Genomic DNA, 15,926 nt, shown 5'->3' on the forward strand with positions numbered 1-15,926 from the left:
CTCATCTGCTCTGACTCCCTAGGGACATGTCTGCGCTCCTGTGTGTGACCAGGATGAATGAGAACCCGGGAGACCAGAGGGGTTGGAGAAGAACAGAGAGATTGGAGGAAGTAAAGAGTCTTAGGAAAAACAGTTAAGTATTTGACACTGAATAGGAATAAAATTCAGAGGGAGCGAAAACTATTGTGCTGTGGTTTAAGATGTCAGTGGCACTTTGCCACTCTGGAAACTGACCTGGGCCGAAAGGCAGTTGTGCCAACCTCATCTATTTTAGGAGCTTGTTTTTATAATAATATGGTGGCACTTTAGAGAGTTTTGAATACTGCATGCAGGACTATGAAGACTGAGAAATCCTTGTGTCCTTTTATAGAGGAGAATAAGACGTTGTTTACTATATCTGCATTTTAAATCTATGTACTTTTAATTAGAGGAAAGATTTATATGTTTCCTCTGGATGCTTATTCATGTTTTCTAAATATCATTTACTATCGCCCTTCATAGTGATTCTAGATGAGGTAAAAAAAAAAACATGCCCCTTGATTTAACTAATCCATACTATGTCATTATGCTCTTCCAGGTTGATTAAACACCTGCCCAGATGTCCTGCCAGCAGAACCAGCAGCAGTGTCAGCCCCCTGCCAAATGCCCTTCCAAGTGTACTCTGAAATGCCCCCCAAAGTGTCCATCCCAGTGCACAGCACTATGCCCAGTTTCTTCCTGCTGCAGTTCCAGCTCTGGGGGCTGCTGCAGCTCGGGAGGTGGTAGCTGCTGCCTGAGCCACTACAGGTGCCACAGGTCCCACTGCCACAGACCCCAGAGCTCCAATTGCTGTGAATGTGAGCCTTCACGGGGCTCCAGCTGCTGCCACAGCTCTGGGAGCTGCTGGTGACTTGGGTCCTGAGGACCTCTGAAGTACACATGGGCCAAAGCATCAATTTGCTTCTCATTCTTCCATTCCCTCATTTTGACATCCTGGGGATGGTAGATCTCAAAGCTAACTCAGGCATTTCCACACATAGAACATTCTGCTTATCTTCCATTTTCTTTGCAAAAATAAAGTTCCTGTTTCCTACTTAAAGTATGTCCTGGTCACTCTCTCAGCCCTGTGTAGACCAGAATCATCAGTGAGCCCTTCTTCAGAGAGCCTGAGGCCAAGGCAGAGCTTGACTAAGGGGTGGGTAATTGGGCAGCTTCCCAAGGGGGTGTGTGTGTGTGTGTGTGTGTGTGTGTGTGTGTGTTTAATATAAAATATAAGAAAATATCACCAGAAGTGTAGTGAAACTGAAGAATATGTACTCGGCAGAGCTTGTTTGGAGGAATGAGCTTACGTAACAGAAGAAATGGAAAGCAGAGAAAAAGTAAAAATATGCTATTTGATGGCAGTGTAGCTTCATAATCAGTCTTCTAAGTATAGACATACCTGTCATTGCAAATAGCTTTAGTGTTTGTCACAGATACTGCTTTTTTTACAATTGAGATCTGCAGAAACCCTGCATCCAGCAAGTCTGTCGGTGCCATTTCTCTAGGAGCATGTGGTCTTTGTGCCGTTTTGTCACATTTTGGAAGTTCTCAATATATTTCAACTTTTTCATTATTATTATATGTGTCATGGCGATCTGTGATCAGTGACCTTTGAAGCAATGACTGCAATTGTTTTGGGAGCACTATGAACTGCATTCATTTACTACAGCAATCCTAATCAGTAAGTGTTGTGTGGGTTCTGACTGCCCAACCTATTGGCCATTCTCCTGTCTCTCTGTCTCCTGGGGTATTCCTATTCCTTGAGACATAACAGTATTGAAATCAGGCTAGTTTATAACCCTACAATGGTCTCTAGGCATTCAAGTGAAATGAAGAGTCACAAATCTCTCATATTAAATAAAAGCTAGAAATAATTAAGCTTAATGAGAAAGGCATGTGGAAAGTCAAGCTATGCCTTTTGGTCCAAACAGTTAGCCAAGTTGTGATTGCAAAGGAAAAGTTCTTGTAGGAAATTAAAAGTGCTACTCCAGTGAATACATAAGTGTAAGAAAGCAAAACTGCCTTATTGCTGATATGGTAAAAAAAAAAAATAAATAAATAAATAAATAAATAACTCGTGGTCTGGATAATAGATCAAAGCAGCCACAAGATTTCTTTAAGCCAAAACCTATTCCAGAGCAAAGCCCTAACTCTCTTCAATTCCATGATGGCTGAGAAATGTGAGGAAGCTGCAGAAGAAAAGTTGGAAGCTAACAGAGGTTGGTTCATGACGTTTAAAGAAAGAAGCCATCTTCAAAACCTAAAGTGCAAGGTGAAGCAGCAAGGGCTGATGCAGAAGCTGCAGCAAGTGATCCAGAAGATGTAACTAAGATAATTGATACACTAAGCAACAGATTTTTAATGTAGATGAAACAGCCTTATATTGGAAGAAGATGCCATCTAGGACGTTGATAGCTAGAGAGGAGAAATCAATGCTAAGTCTCAAAGAAAGGCTGACTCTTGTGGTAGGAACTAATGCAGCTGTTGACATTAAGTCTAAGTCAATGCTCATTTTTAATTCCAAAAATCCTGGGGCCCTTAAGAATTATGCTAAATCTAATATATCTGTGCTCTATAAAATGGAACAACAAAGCCTGGATGGCAGCACATGTGTTTACAGCATGGTTTACCGAATATTTTAAGCCCACTTTTGAGGCCTACTGCTCAGAACAAAGAATACCTTTCAAAATATTACTGCTCATTCACAATGCACTTATCCACCAAAGAGCTCTGATAGAGATGTACAAGATTAATCTTGTTTTAATGCCTGCTAAGAGAACAACTGTTATGAAGTCCATGAATCAAGAAGTAATTTCAGTTTTTAAGCATCATTATTACATAAGAAACATATTTTGTAAGGCTATAGCTACCATAGACAGCGATTTCTCTGATGGGTCTGAGCTAAATCAATTGAAAACCTTCTAGAAAGGATGCTCCATTCTAGATACCATTAAGAAAATTCATGATTCATAGGACAATGTCAAAATAACAACATGAACAAGAGTTTGGAAGAAGTTGATTCCAACCCTCATGGATAACTTTGAGGGATTCAAGACTTCAGTGGAGAAAGTAACTGTATACATGATGGAAATAGAAAGAGAAAAACAAGTGGAGTCAGAAGATGGGACTGAATTGCTGCAATCTTATGACAAAACTTGAATGGATGTGGAGTTGCTTCTTATGGATGAACAAATAAAGTGGTTTCTTGACATGGAATCTACTCCTGGTGAAGATACTGTGAACATTACTGAATGACAACAAAGGATTTAAAATATTACATGAACTTTGTGATAAAGCAGCAGCAAGGTTTGAGAGGTTTGATCCAAATTTTGAAAGAAGTTCCACTGTAAGTAAAATGTTATCAAACAGCATCACATGCTACAGAGAAATCTTTTGTGAAAGAAGAGTCAATCAATGCAGCAAATGTCATTGTTGTCTTATTTTAGAAAATTGTCACAACCACCCCACCTTTGGCAGCCACCACCCTGATCAGTCAGAAGCCATCAACATCAAGACAAGACTCTTCATCAGCAAAAATATTATAACTCACTGAAGGCTCACGTTATAGTGGTTTTTTAGAAATGAAGTATTTTTAATTAAGATATCCACATTATTTCTTAAATGTAATGCTATTGCACACTTAATAGACTGTAGTATAGTGTGAACATAACTTTCACATGCACTGAGAAGCCAAAAAATTCATTTGACTTGGTTTATTGCAATATTTGCTTTATTGCGGTGGTCTGGAACTGAACCCACAGTGTCTTCGAAATATGCCTATAGAGTAAATCCAGTTAACTGTAGAATTTTATTTTGCCAACTGGTGATACATCTTTTTGCTTAAACCTTCTCCTATTACAGAGCTCAATCTCTCTTCTCAATCTCTGTTGAATATATATTTACACAAGACCAGATTGAAATTACCCGTAAAATGAGTTCATCCAGATGCCTATGTGTCTCTGTCTAGTCTGGCCTATTACCTGGTGGTTAAGAGCATAGACTTTGAACTTCTTGGGTTTGAATTCCAGTCCTGCCACTTAGTAGCTGTGTGAACCTCGCTGAGCCTGAGATTACTCATCTGTAAAATGGAAAAGATAATAATAATGTCTTCCTTGAAGAGTTGTTGTGAGTTAAATGGGTTAATATATGTAACATGCTAACAGCAGAGACTGTCCTAAAATGAAGCCTGTATAATTATTTGTTGTTCTTGCTGCTGGTGTTTTGCTGTGAAAAGCGAATCTGGGTTGCCAGAAAGTCTAGACTAGGAAGCTGAACCAATGTCTTGTTTCCATTTGGACTTACTCAACAATCATACCCACCACAGGAGGCCATAGCTGAAGGTCATCACCCTTGTTGCTTTTCTTGCTTGCCAGAGTCCAATAACAGGTGAGAGCTGAGAATACATTTTTAGAACACCCACAGCCCTCAAGATCCAATCAGAATATCTGCTTCCTTTCCAAGCTTAATCCTCTGGCCATCAGAGGGCCTATGACTCAGGAAAATGTTGGGGAAATGGCTCAAGTACCAACAGGGAAATAAAGACAGCTTTCCCTAGTGTCAAACTGAGAAGAGTCTATGTAGAGAAAATTCCAGACCCAGATTGGACTGAGATTCTGATAACAGAGTGACTCTGCATGTGATACAGCTATCTGCTCCTCCCTATGCTACTGCACATGCCACAGACTGGCCTTTGCCTATCTCCTGAACTAGAGAAATAACTGGTTGGGTGGCCATTCTGCATATGAGCTTACTCCAACCAAAATAAAAAAAAAACCTTCCATACTGCAACAGTAACCATTTAGGATTCTTTTTCAATCAACTTTAAAATCGTAAAAATAATTTAGAAACTATGGGAATATAGAAAGAATAGATTAATAATCACCCCCACATATCCTGCCACCCAGATACTATTATTGACACCCCTGCTTATTGGTACCAGAGCACACCTTTCATCCTACTGCCTTCAGGTACAAACTCATGCTATCCTTGGACCTTGAAAACCTTCCTCCCTTTTAATTTTAATTAAATAAAAATTTACTGTCTCCAATTAGTCAAAGCTCACTGAGGGCAGAAATCAAGACCCACTAAACTGTTTCTGTCACCCAGCTCTAGCACAGACCTGAGTACAGAGCCAAGGAGAAGATATGCTGGTTGGTCAATTGGTTGCCATGAGTCCCTTCAGAAGCTTCTCTCCAGTAATGTACAGTGGACCATACAGGGGAGACACTCATACTAATTGTTAGTGTTTTGCTAGTGGGGCAAAAAAAAAGGAAGATATAAAGGAAAATGGACATTTCTATGGTTAAGATTGCCAATTAAACACTCTAATCCCACAACCACATCATAAGATGGCCTAGACACAGGGTTTTTGTCAATATCACCACCTTTGTCATCTTAAATATCATCAACGTAAGGGGGCAGCTGCTTTAAATAGTAAATATATTTCTAAAAAATTTTAGGGGGGGATTCACAACAAAATATCATCCATTTGTTCATTGATAGTTACTTATTGAGTGCCAAATTTATGCCAGAAATTATTAAGTGATTTCTTAGTCTATTTTCTGCTGCCATGACAGAGTACCAAGCCCTAGTTAATTTTTTGTGTGTCTCACTTGTAAGTGGGAGCTAAACAATGAGAACACATGGACACAAAGAGGGCAACAACAGACACAAGAGCCCACTTGAGGATGGAGACTGGGAGAAGAGAGAGAATCAAAAAAAGTACCTCTCAGCTACTACACTTATTACTTGGGTGACTAAATAATCTGTATACCAAACCCCCACAACATGCAATCTGCCTATATAACAATCCTGCACATGTACTCCTAAACCTAAAATAAAAGTTAGGAAAAAAAAAAAAAAAAAAGACTGGATAATTTAAACACAATAGTTTATTTGGCTTACAGTTCTGGAGGCTGGGAAGTCCAAGAGCATGGAGCTAGTATCTGGTAAGGGTTATTCTGTGGCAGAAAGCAGAAGGCCAAGTGAATATATGAGACAGAGAGAAAATGGGGACTGAATTTATTCCTTTATCAGGAACCCACTCCTGCAACAACTAGCCCACTCCCATGACAGTGGCACCAATCCACTCATGACGGTGGAGCCCTCATGGCCCAATCACCTCTGAAAGGCCCAAATTTTCAACACTGTTACAATGGCAACCAAATTTCAACATGAGTATTGGAGGGAACATTTAAACTATTGCAGATAAACAAAACAATTTTAGTCTCTATGCTCATGGAGGTAATAAACTCATGTCTAAAGCAGCCAATTATGCAAGAAATTACTACAAAATGTGGACTGTGGGAGTAAATAGTAAGATAACCCAAGATAGTCTATGTAGGACTGAAGGAAGTTGGCTAATAAGAGTACTTTCTCAATGAGAACAGCCTACACCACCTCTCTCCTGCCCAAGACCCATCACGGACACAAGGCAGATTCTGGCTGCCATTGAGACAAACACTAAGAATGGGTAACATGATGACACAAATGATGCCAAGTATTTCCAAGAATACAGAGCAATAACTCTCATACAGACTCTCTAAAAAATTACTTGGTAGTATCTACTAAAACTGAGCATATGCACAACTTGTGACCTATTCCACCATATAGTCCTCCAAAATCCACACGTATGTGTACCAAAGGCATATATAAGAATGGTCATGGCAGAACTACTTGTAATAAACAAAAAACTGAAACCTGACCAAATGTCCTTTAATCAGAGAATTAAGTGTGGAATGCTTACCCAATTAAACACTATATCACTATAAAAACTGACAAACTATAACTTCACACAATACTATGGATGAGTCTCATAAACATAATGCTGAGCAAAGAAACCAGGTGCAAAAGAGCACTTAGCATATGGTTTCATTTCTATAAAGTTCGAAAACAAGCAAAATTAAGCTATACTGTTAAAAATCAGGATAACAGTTACCTTTGGTGTGGATGGGAATCATGGTAATTTGAAAGAGGAGCAAGGAGAGCTTCTAAGATGCTGGTAATCATTTCTTTCTTGATCTGGGTGTTGTTACATAAGTGTGTTACCTTTTTGAAAAAAGCATCAAACTGTATACAATGATTGTGTGCTTTGCTTTATGCACGTAACACTTCAATTAAGTTATCTTTTAAAACTCAGCAATTTATCTCCCAGCAATAGCCAACAAGGTTGTTTTAGCTTCCCAATAAGAACAGCTAAAAAATGTGGACAATATGTTTCTAAACTCCTTTGAAGGCACAGAAGAGACACTAAAGTAGATTGCTGGATTTAGCAAATAAACATACAAGACACCCAATTAAATGTAAATTTCAGATAAACAATAGCTTTTTAGTATAAATCTCCAATACTATATAGTATATGCTTACACTAAAAATGTATTTGTTGTTTATCTTTTGTTTAAATTTAACTGGGCATCTTATATTTTATCTCACAAGCCTATTCCAAGGCAGTGAAAAAAGATTGATGGCAAGACCTGGAAACAGAGGGGATTCAAGCAGGGTGGGCCAGGTATTTGGGACATGCAGCCATTTGTGAATGCTGAAATTGAAAGCAGTGGCTAAGAAGCTAAGAGGCCAAATCAAGATTTCAGCATCTCACCAGGAAGGAGTTCAGAGCTTGACAAGAAGGAATACAAGAAATACCAGGCCTCAGGTGGATCCCCAAGCACTAATAGTAGAAGAAATTTGTGCATGGGATGCCTAATCATTCTTGAACCTGTGGTTTGATATTTTTTGTCAGTTTGTCAAAATTCAGAGGGATTATCTCTTCATATACTGCTTATTTCTGTTGTCTCTCTTCTTCTGGGATTCCAAGCATTATTATCTAGATATTAGACCTTTCACTATAGTCCATATATATTTTGTATGCTTTTTTTGTATTTTCCAGTGTTTGTGTTCCCTTGCTTCAATATTTTCTTCTGTCCAATCTAACAGCTGCTAATTATCTCTTCTGTAGTGCTCAGTCTGTTATTTAACCTCTCTACCCAGTTCTTAATTTTGGTTATTAATTTTTCAGGTCTAGACTTCCATGTTATTACCTTTAGAATTTCTAGATCTCTGTGCAAGTTTTCCACCTTGCCTTTAAATTTATTCAGCATACAAATCACAGATATTTTCAAATCTGTATCTCATAACTATACTAGCTAGATATCCTGTGGTCTGTTTGCTTTGCTTGTTTTCTCTTATTTTTCGTAGTCAAATTTTAAAAAACATATTTGGTTATTTTTTTCATTAATTATAGAGCTCTATGTGAAAAATTTGTAGAAGTCATTTAGTCTCTAAATGTTGATTTTATTTTCTTTCTAGCAAGTATCTAGGCTAGGAGCACTAACACTCCCAGGTAATATTAATCTGATCGGGGACTAAGATCATTCAAAGGCTGGCTTCAGTCTCTTTGCAGAATTGCAGGATTTTTTTTTAATTAATTAATTTATTTATTTATTTTGAGACAGAGTCTTGCTCTGTCACCCAGGCTGGAGTGCAGTGGTGTGATCTCGGCTCACTGTAACCTCCACCTCCCAGGCTCAAATGATTCTCCTGCCTCAGCCTCCCAAGTAGCTGGGACCACAGGGACGCATCACCACACCCGGCTAATTTTTGCAGCCAATTCTTGTGTTTTTAGTAGAAACGGGGTTTCACCATGTTGCTAGACTCCAACTCCCGCGCTCAAGTGACCCTCTCACCTTTGCCTCCAAAGTGCTGGGATTACAGGCATAAGCTACTGCACCCTGCCAGGATGCTCTATTTCTGATTCTCCTCATTCATACTTTATAGCCCTTCTGGCTCCAACCAAATCCTGGAGTGTTTACCAGAACCCCTCCGTCTTGACAGCCCTGAGTTCTAATTTTTGTCCTCCCTCCTCCCTGACCCCGATGAATTTTCTGAAAGATGTACTCACATTCTCAACTTCCAGCTACAGCTTTTCAGAAATGGCAAATATGTCAAGAGAAAAGTTGTGTTACATTCTAGGCTGTCTTTTGGCTTCTCTGCTTTTTAGAATTTGGTTCCAAAAATCTTCACTGAATTGATAGGTTGATGACATATTTAGACAGGTATTTTATTTTGTCTTTTCTAGCTTTTACAGTTATTCTCTGTGGAAATTTTGTATAAAGTAACCTACTCTTCCATTTCCAAAAGCAAGTCTTCTCTTCTTTTACATCTAAGGGTATATAAATGTCCGTGAATTCAATTGCTTGAATTTTTACATTCCACAAATGGTGAAAACATGAGAAGTTTGTCTTGCTGTGCCTGGCTTATTTCACTTAACATAATGTCTTCCAGTTCCATCCATGTTGTTGTAAATGACAGGATATCATTCTTTTTATGACTGAATAATACTCCATTGTATATATGTACCACATTTTCTTTATCCATTCATCTGTTGATGGACACTTAGGTTGCTTCCAATTTTTGGCTATTGTGATTAGTACTGCAATAAATATAAAAGCACCAGCATATCTTCAGCATGCTGATTTCATTTCCATTGGAGAAATACCTAGCAGTCGGATTGCTGGATCGTATGGTAGTCATATCTTTAGTTTTTTGAGGAACCTCCATATTGTTCTCCATAGTGGCTGTACTAATTTACATTCCCAACAGTAGCGTTCCCTTTTCTCCACATCCTCTCCAGCATTCATTATTGCCTGTCTTTTGGATAAAAGTCATTTTTACTGGGGTGAGATTATACCTCATTGCAGTTTTAATTTGCATTTCTCTAACAAGCACCAATGAGTAGTACCGTTTCATTTGCCTGTTTGACATTTGTGTATCCTCTTTTTTTTTTTTTTTTTTTTTTTTTTTGAGACGGAGTCTCACTCTGTCGCCAAGGCTGGAGTGCAGTGGCCGGATCTCGGCTCACTGCAAGCTCCACCTCCCGGGTTCCGGCCATTCTCCTGCCTCAGCCTCCCGAGTAGCTGGGACTACAGGCGCCCGCCACCTCGCCCGGCTAGTTTTTTGTATTTTTTAGTAGAGACGGGGTTTCACCGTGTTAGCCAGGATGGTCTTGATCTCCTGACCTCGTGATCCGCCCGTCTCGGCCTCCCAAAGTGCTGGGATTACAGGCTTGAGCCACCGCGCCCGGCCGTGTATCCTCTTTTGAGAAATGCCTATTCAGGTCTTTTGCCCATTTTTAAAAACAGATTATTAGGCCAGGCATGGTGGCTCACTCCTGTAATCCTAGCACTTTGGGAGGCACAGGCAGGTGGATCACCTGAGGTCAGGAGTTTGAGACCAGCCTGGCCAATATGGTGAAATCCTATCTCTACTAAAAATACAAAAGTTAGCTGGGTATGTTGGCATGGGCCTATAATCCCAGCTACTGGGGAGGCTAAGGCAGGAGAATCACTTGAAGCCAGGAGGCTGAGGTTGCAATGAGCCTAGATCGTGACACTACACTCCAGCCTGGGTGACAGAGCAAGACAAAAATAAAAAATAAATAAATGAAATAAAATCAGATTATTAGACTTTTTCCCTATAGAGTTGAGTTCCTTATATATTGTCACTAATCTCTTGTCAGATGCATAGTTTGCAAATATATTCTCCCATTCTGTGGGTTGTCTCTTCACTTCATTGATTGTTTCTTTGCTGTGCAGAAGCTTTTTAATTTGATGTGATCCAATTTGTTCATTTTGCTTTTGTTGCCTGTGCTTTGGGATATTACTGAAGAAATCTTTGCCCAGATCAATGTCCTAGAGAGTTTCCCCCAATGTTTCCTTATAGTGGTTTCACATTTTCAGGTCTAAGTCCATCAAGTCTTAGTCCATTTTGATTTGATTTTTTATATGGCCATAGATAGTGGTTGAGTTTCATTCTTCTGCATATGGATATCCAGTTTTTCCAGCACCACTGATTGAAGAGACTGTCCTTTCCTCAGTGTATATTCTTGGCACCTTAGTCAAAAAATGAGTTTACTGTAGATATATGAATTTATTTCTGGATTTTCTATTTGATTCCATTGATCTATATGTCTGTTTTTATGCCAATACCATACAGTTTTGGTTACTATAGCTCTGTAACTGAAGTCAAATAATGTGATTCCTCCAGTTTTTTACTTTTTATCTTTTATTTTGGATTCGGGGCAATATGTGCAGGTTTGTTATATAGGTAAACTCATGCCATAGGGGTTTATTGTACAGATTATTTCATCACCATGGTACTAAGCCTAGTACACAATAGTTACCTTTTCTGATCCCCTCCCTCCTCTACCCTCCAACCTCAAGTAAGCCCCAGTGTCTGTTGTTCCCCTCCTTGTGTTCTCATCACTTAGCTCACACTTATAAGTGAGAATGTGTGAAATTCAGTTTTCTGTTCCTGCATTAGTTTGCTAAGGATAATGGTTTCCAGCTTCGTTTATGTTCCTGCAAAAGACATAATCTCATTATTTCTTATAGCTGCGTTGTATTCCATGGTATATATGGAGCACATTTTCTTTATCCAATCTGTCATTGATGGGCATTTAGGTTGAATCCATGTCTTTGCTATTGTGAATAGTGCTGCAGTGAATATACGTGTGCGTGTGTCTTTATGGTAGAACAATTTATATTCCTTTGGGTATATACCCAGTAATGGGATTGCTACATTGAATGGTAGTTCTGTTTTTAGCTTTTTTAGGAATTACCACACTGTTATCCACAATGGTTAAACTAACTCACACGCCCATCAACAGAATATAAGCATTTTTTTTCTCTGCAACCTTGCCAGCACCTGTTATTTTTTGGCTTTTTAATAGTAGCCATTTCAACTGGTGTGAGATGACATCTCATTGTGGTTTTGATTTGTATTTCTGTAATGGTCAATGATACTGAACTTTTTTTCATATGATTGTTGGCTGCATGTATATAATTTTTTGAAAAGTGTCTGTTCGTGTACTTTGCCCACTTTTTAATGTTTTTTTTTTCTTGTAAATTTGTTTAAGTTTGTTATAGATGCTGGATATTAGATCTTTGTCAGATGCATAATTTGCAAAAATTTTCTCCCATTTTGTAGGTTGTCTGTTTACTCTGTTACAGTTTCTTTTATTGTTCAGAAACTCTTAAATTTAATTAGATCCTACTTGTCAATTTTTGCTTTTGTTGTGATTGTTTTTGGCATCTTCATCATGAAATCTTTGCCCATTCCTACATCCAGAATGGTATTGCCTAGGTTGTCTTCCAAGGTTTTTATAGTTTTAGATTTTACACTTAAGTCTTTTATCCATCTTGAGTTGAATTTTGTATATGGTGCAAGGAAAGGGTCCAGTTTCTGTCTTCTCTGTGTGATTAGACAATTATCTCAGCACAATTTATTGAATAGATAGTTCTTTCCCCATTGCTTATTTCTGTCAATTTTGTTGAAGATCAGATAGCTATAGGTGTGCAGCCTTATTCCTGGGCTCTCTACTCTGTTCCATTTGTCTATGTGTCTGTTTTTGTACCGGTAATATGCTGTTTTGATTACTGTAGCTCTGTAGTGTAGTTTGAAATTGGGTAACGTGATACCTCCAGCTTTGTTCTTTTTGCTTAGGATTACCTTGGCTATTTGGGCTCCTTTTTGGTTCCAGTTAAATTTTAAAAGAGTTTTTCTAGTTCGTGAAGAATGTCATTGGTAGTTTGTGCTCCTGATACAACTGTCCTAGCTTTTCACCAGCTTTCCACCCGGAATTCCCACTCTTCCATTCATAATTCTACAGAACTCTTTATTTATTTATTTATTTATTTATTTATTTAATTTTTGAGACAGAGTCTCTCTCTGTCATCCAAGCTGGAGTGCAGTTGCACGATCTCAGCTCATTGCAACCTCTGTCTTCCTTGTTCAAGTGATTCTCCTGCCTCAGCCTCCCAAGTAGCTGGGATTACAGATGCCCGCCACCACACCCAGCTAATTTTTGTATTTTTAGTAGAGACGGGGTTTTGCCATGTTGGACCATCTGGTCTTGAACTCCTGACCTCATAGAACTCTTAAAAGAATGCATGGTATTGGCTGGGTGCAGTGGCTCACACCTGTAATCTCAGCACTTTGGGAGGCCGAGGCAGGTGGGTCAAGGTCTGGAGATCAAGACCATCCTGGCTAACACGGTGAAACTCCATCTCTACTAAAAAAAATACAAAAAATTAGCTGGGCGTGGTGGTGGGCGCCTGTAGTCCCAGCTATTCGGGAGGCTGAGGCAGGAGAATGGTGTGAACCTGGGAGGCAGAGCTTGCAGTGAGATGAGATTGCACCACTGCACTCCAGCCTGGGCAACAGAGCGAGACTCTGTCTCAAAAAAAAAAAAAAAGAATGCATGATATTGCAATTGTTCAAAGCGGAGTGACAGGCAAAGGGCAAGAAGGAACTAATATCCTCTAGCAGTGTATTTTGTGCCAAAAACAAGTATCTTCAAGCTTTCATATTCTCTGATCAAAATAACATTTTGCTTAAAATTACAATATAATTTAATTTCATTATTATTAGAAACTCAATATGGTCTGAATTGTGATGATTTTCCTTGGAAGAATATAAAGTATAATAAAGATTATTTTAAAATTCATGATAGTGGTTTTTATTTAGAGGCTATAGCATATTGTATTGTATTATTAGAGATGAATTAATTGATAAATTTATCACAGATATAAGTAAAACCAAATGGGAAATAATATTCCATTTATATGAATTCATCATATACAAACTTCAAGCATTATCACAGATTTTCATCAAGTGAAATGCATACAACCCCATCAACCTCATCATTATCAACAAATTCAATGAAATTTTAATGAATTACTAACATAATGTATAGGATTAAACACAGACAGCCAAAAACGGATACCCCTTTTTTCCCATTAAGTGAGATTTCTGTTGACCCCACAGATGGAGGTCACATTTTTATACCATCAGCTCCTCCCTCCACTCTACTCCTCTCCCCTCACAGTGCCCTATGCCACCTATAAGATGCCATTATATTCCCTGAAGGCACTACCTCTCAAGCCATGGCCCCAGCTCCATTCTTCCATCCCTTACTCAATCCAATTCCAGTGAGCTCAGTGCAACCAACACCTCAGGACAGCGGCTGATTCCATCACCCATGCAAAGGAATCCACAAAGCAATGGGGACTGACACCCAAAGGCAGTGACCCCAGGCCTGCCGTGTTTGCGCACACTTGTGCTGCGTCGCTTAGCACATAGGATCTGATTTAATTGCTCAGTCGTCTATCTGGCCTTCTGAGAAGCTGTGAGCTAGTCAAGGAGAGAAATGTGTTCTGTCTGTCCCTATATTACCAGGGCCCACAAAGGACGTACCCTGGCTTCGGAGCATGTGAGCTGAATGAAGAAAAAAAAAGTGGAACAGCAGCCAGGGGGCCTGAACGGTGGATAATTGGACAGTCATCGGAATTTCCTGCTTCCCTTTTGTCATTCCTCAAAATATGCGCCTTAAGTATATGCTGAAAGCCTGGTCCTTGGGAGCGTGTGGTGCTTCCCCTCCCTTTGGGGAGCGAAGGAGGACACATGGTTGAGCTGTGCATCGTAACACCCAGGATAAAAGGGCTGAGGCCCTAGGTTCGTCAGTCCACAATCACCTCAGGAAGAACCTTCGCCTGCCTCCACCAAACTAGGTGAGCGTCCAGCTGGCGAGAGGAACTGGGCTGAAAGGGCTGCACAAACACGCCTGTGCTTCAGCAAGGAGAGGGGAGGAGGCAGACAGGGTGGAGGCGGCAGAGAGGCTGTGGTGGGCGGCCAGCTGTGACTGGGATGGGAAATGGGCGGCGTTGTGAGGAAGACAGACGAGTCTGCGAGCCACTTCAGGGGCTCCGCGATGCTGCGACCTCTGGACCCTCCTTTCCTCATGTGCCCAGAGATGCATTGCCTCCTCACACCCTCCGCTCACAGGCGTCCAGAGAGACGCCACCCTGGAGGGTCATGGGCGTTGTGTTCACGGGACGCCTGCAGGAGGCGCTGTTCGCGTCGGACCCGGAGGTGTGACAGGCCCCGCAAGGCGTGCGCAGGAGCCCCAGAGGCCCACCCAGGAGTGTCAGCTGCCTCCCAGGCAGGGGAGAGGGCCGGAGGAAGGAGCAGTATCAGGCCGGTTTAACTTCAGATCCCTTTGCATTCCCCTTCCCCAGGTCTTGGCTGGAGGGCAGACTGAGTTTAGGGAAAGGGATCCACAATTAAAGCAAAGCATGAAGAGGCCCTGGCCTGAAACCTGCATTGACACGTATTTTGCTTTGCTTTTATTTTGCCCAGGCTCCCCGACCTCCTGCCCAGATGTTCTGCCAGCAGAACCAGCAGCAGTACCAGCCTCCGCCCAAGTGCCCTGTAAAGAGCCCAGCACAGTGTCTGCCTCCAGCTTCCTCTGGCTGTGCCCCAAGCTCTGGGGGCTGTGGCCCCAGCTCCGAGGGTGGCTGCTGCCTGAGTCACCACAGATGCCACAGGTCCCACCGTTGCCGGCGCCAGAGCTCCAACTCCTGTGACAGGGGAAGTGGTCAGCAAGGCGGGGGCTCCAGCTGTGGTCACAGTTCTGGGGGCTGCTGCTGACCTGAGCCACGAGATTAAGTGAAAATATCTGAGAAAAGAAAGTGCCAAAATGACTGGAACCAGCCCTAGCCTGGTGCTTCTTTGCTCCTGTCCCCTCTTTCCTACTGAGATGTTCCTTCATAAGTTTCAAGTACTCCCCCAGGGGGTTTATCCTGCTGGTCTCAGTGTTTCCCCTCCTTCTTTAATATCCCTGTGTTGTGAAGAATAAAGCTATGCTTTCTTGTTGCACCCTCTGTCCAGTGCGTTCCTCTCTGCCCTATGGGAGGCTGCCCCACATTGGGTACATAGGCCTATCTTAGGAACAGACACAAGTGGATCATACACCCCTCAACTCACAAAACCCTTTTAGTGGGGTTGTATGTTAGTATGGGAATGAGGTGAGCAGTCTGTCACAAGGTCAAGGACAGAAGCATGAGTTGGGA

The 15,926-nt window shown here is 40.8% G+C and overlaps 2 protein-coding genes across 2 annotated transcripts; both read left to right on the plus strand.

Moving 5' to 3' along the window:
- The first annotated feature begins 598 nt into the window (after window positions 1-598).
- LOC114677346 (late cornified envelope protein 2A-like) lies at window positions 599-889 on the plus strand. Its single transcript, XM_028846687.1, has one exon. It carries the CDS (start codon window positions 599-601, stop codon window positions 887-889), a length of 291 nt encoding a protein of 96 aa, XP_028702520.1.
- Window positions 890-15,234: 14,345 nt separating this feature from the next.
- LCE3A (late cornified envelope 3A) lies at window positions 15,235-15,504 on the plus strand. Its single transcript, XM_002801785.4, has one exon. It carries the CDS (start codon window positions 15,235-15,237, stop codon window positions 15,502-15,504), a length of 270 nt encoding a protein of 89 aa, XP_002801831.1.
- The last annotated feature ends 422 nt before the right edge of the window (window positions 15,505-15,926 follow it).

Source organism: Macaca mulatta, chromosome 1 (assembly GCF_049350105.2).
Source record: "Macaca mulatta isolate MMU2019108-1 chromosome 1, T2T-MMU8v2.0, whole genome shotgun sequence".
NCBI classification, from domain to species: Eukaryota; Metazoa; Chordata; class Mammalia; order Primates; family Cercopithecidae; genus Macaca; species Macaca mulatta.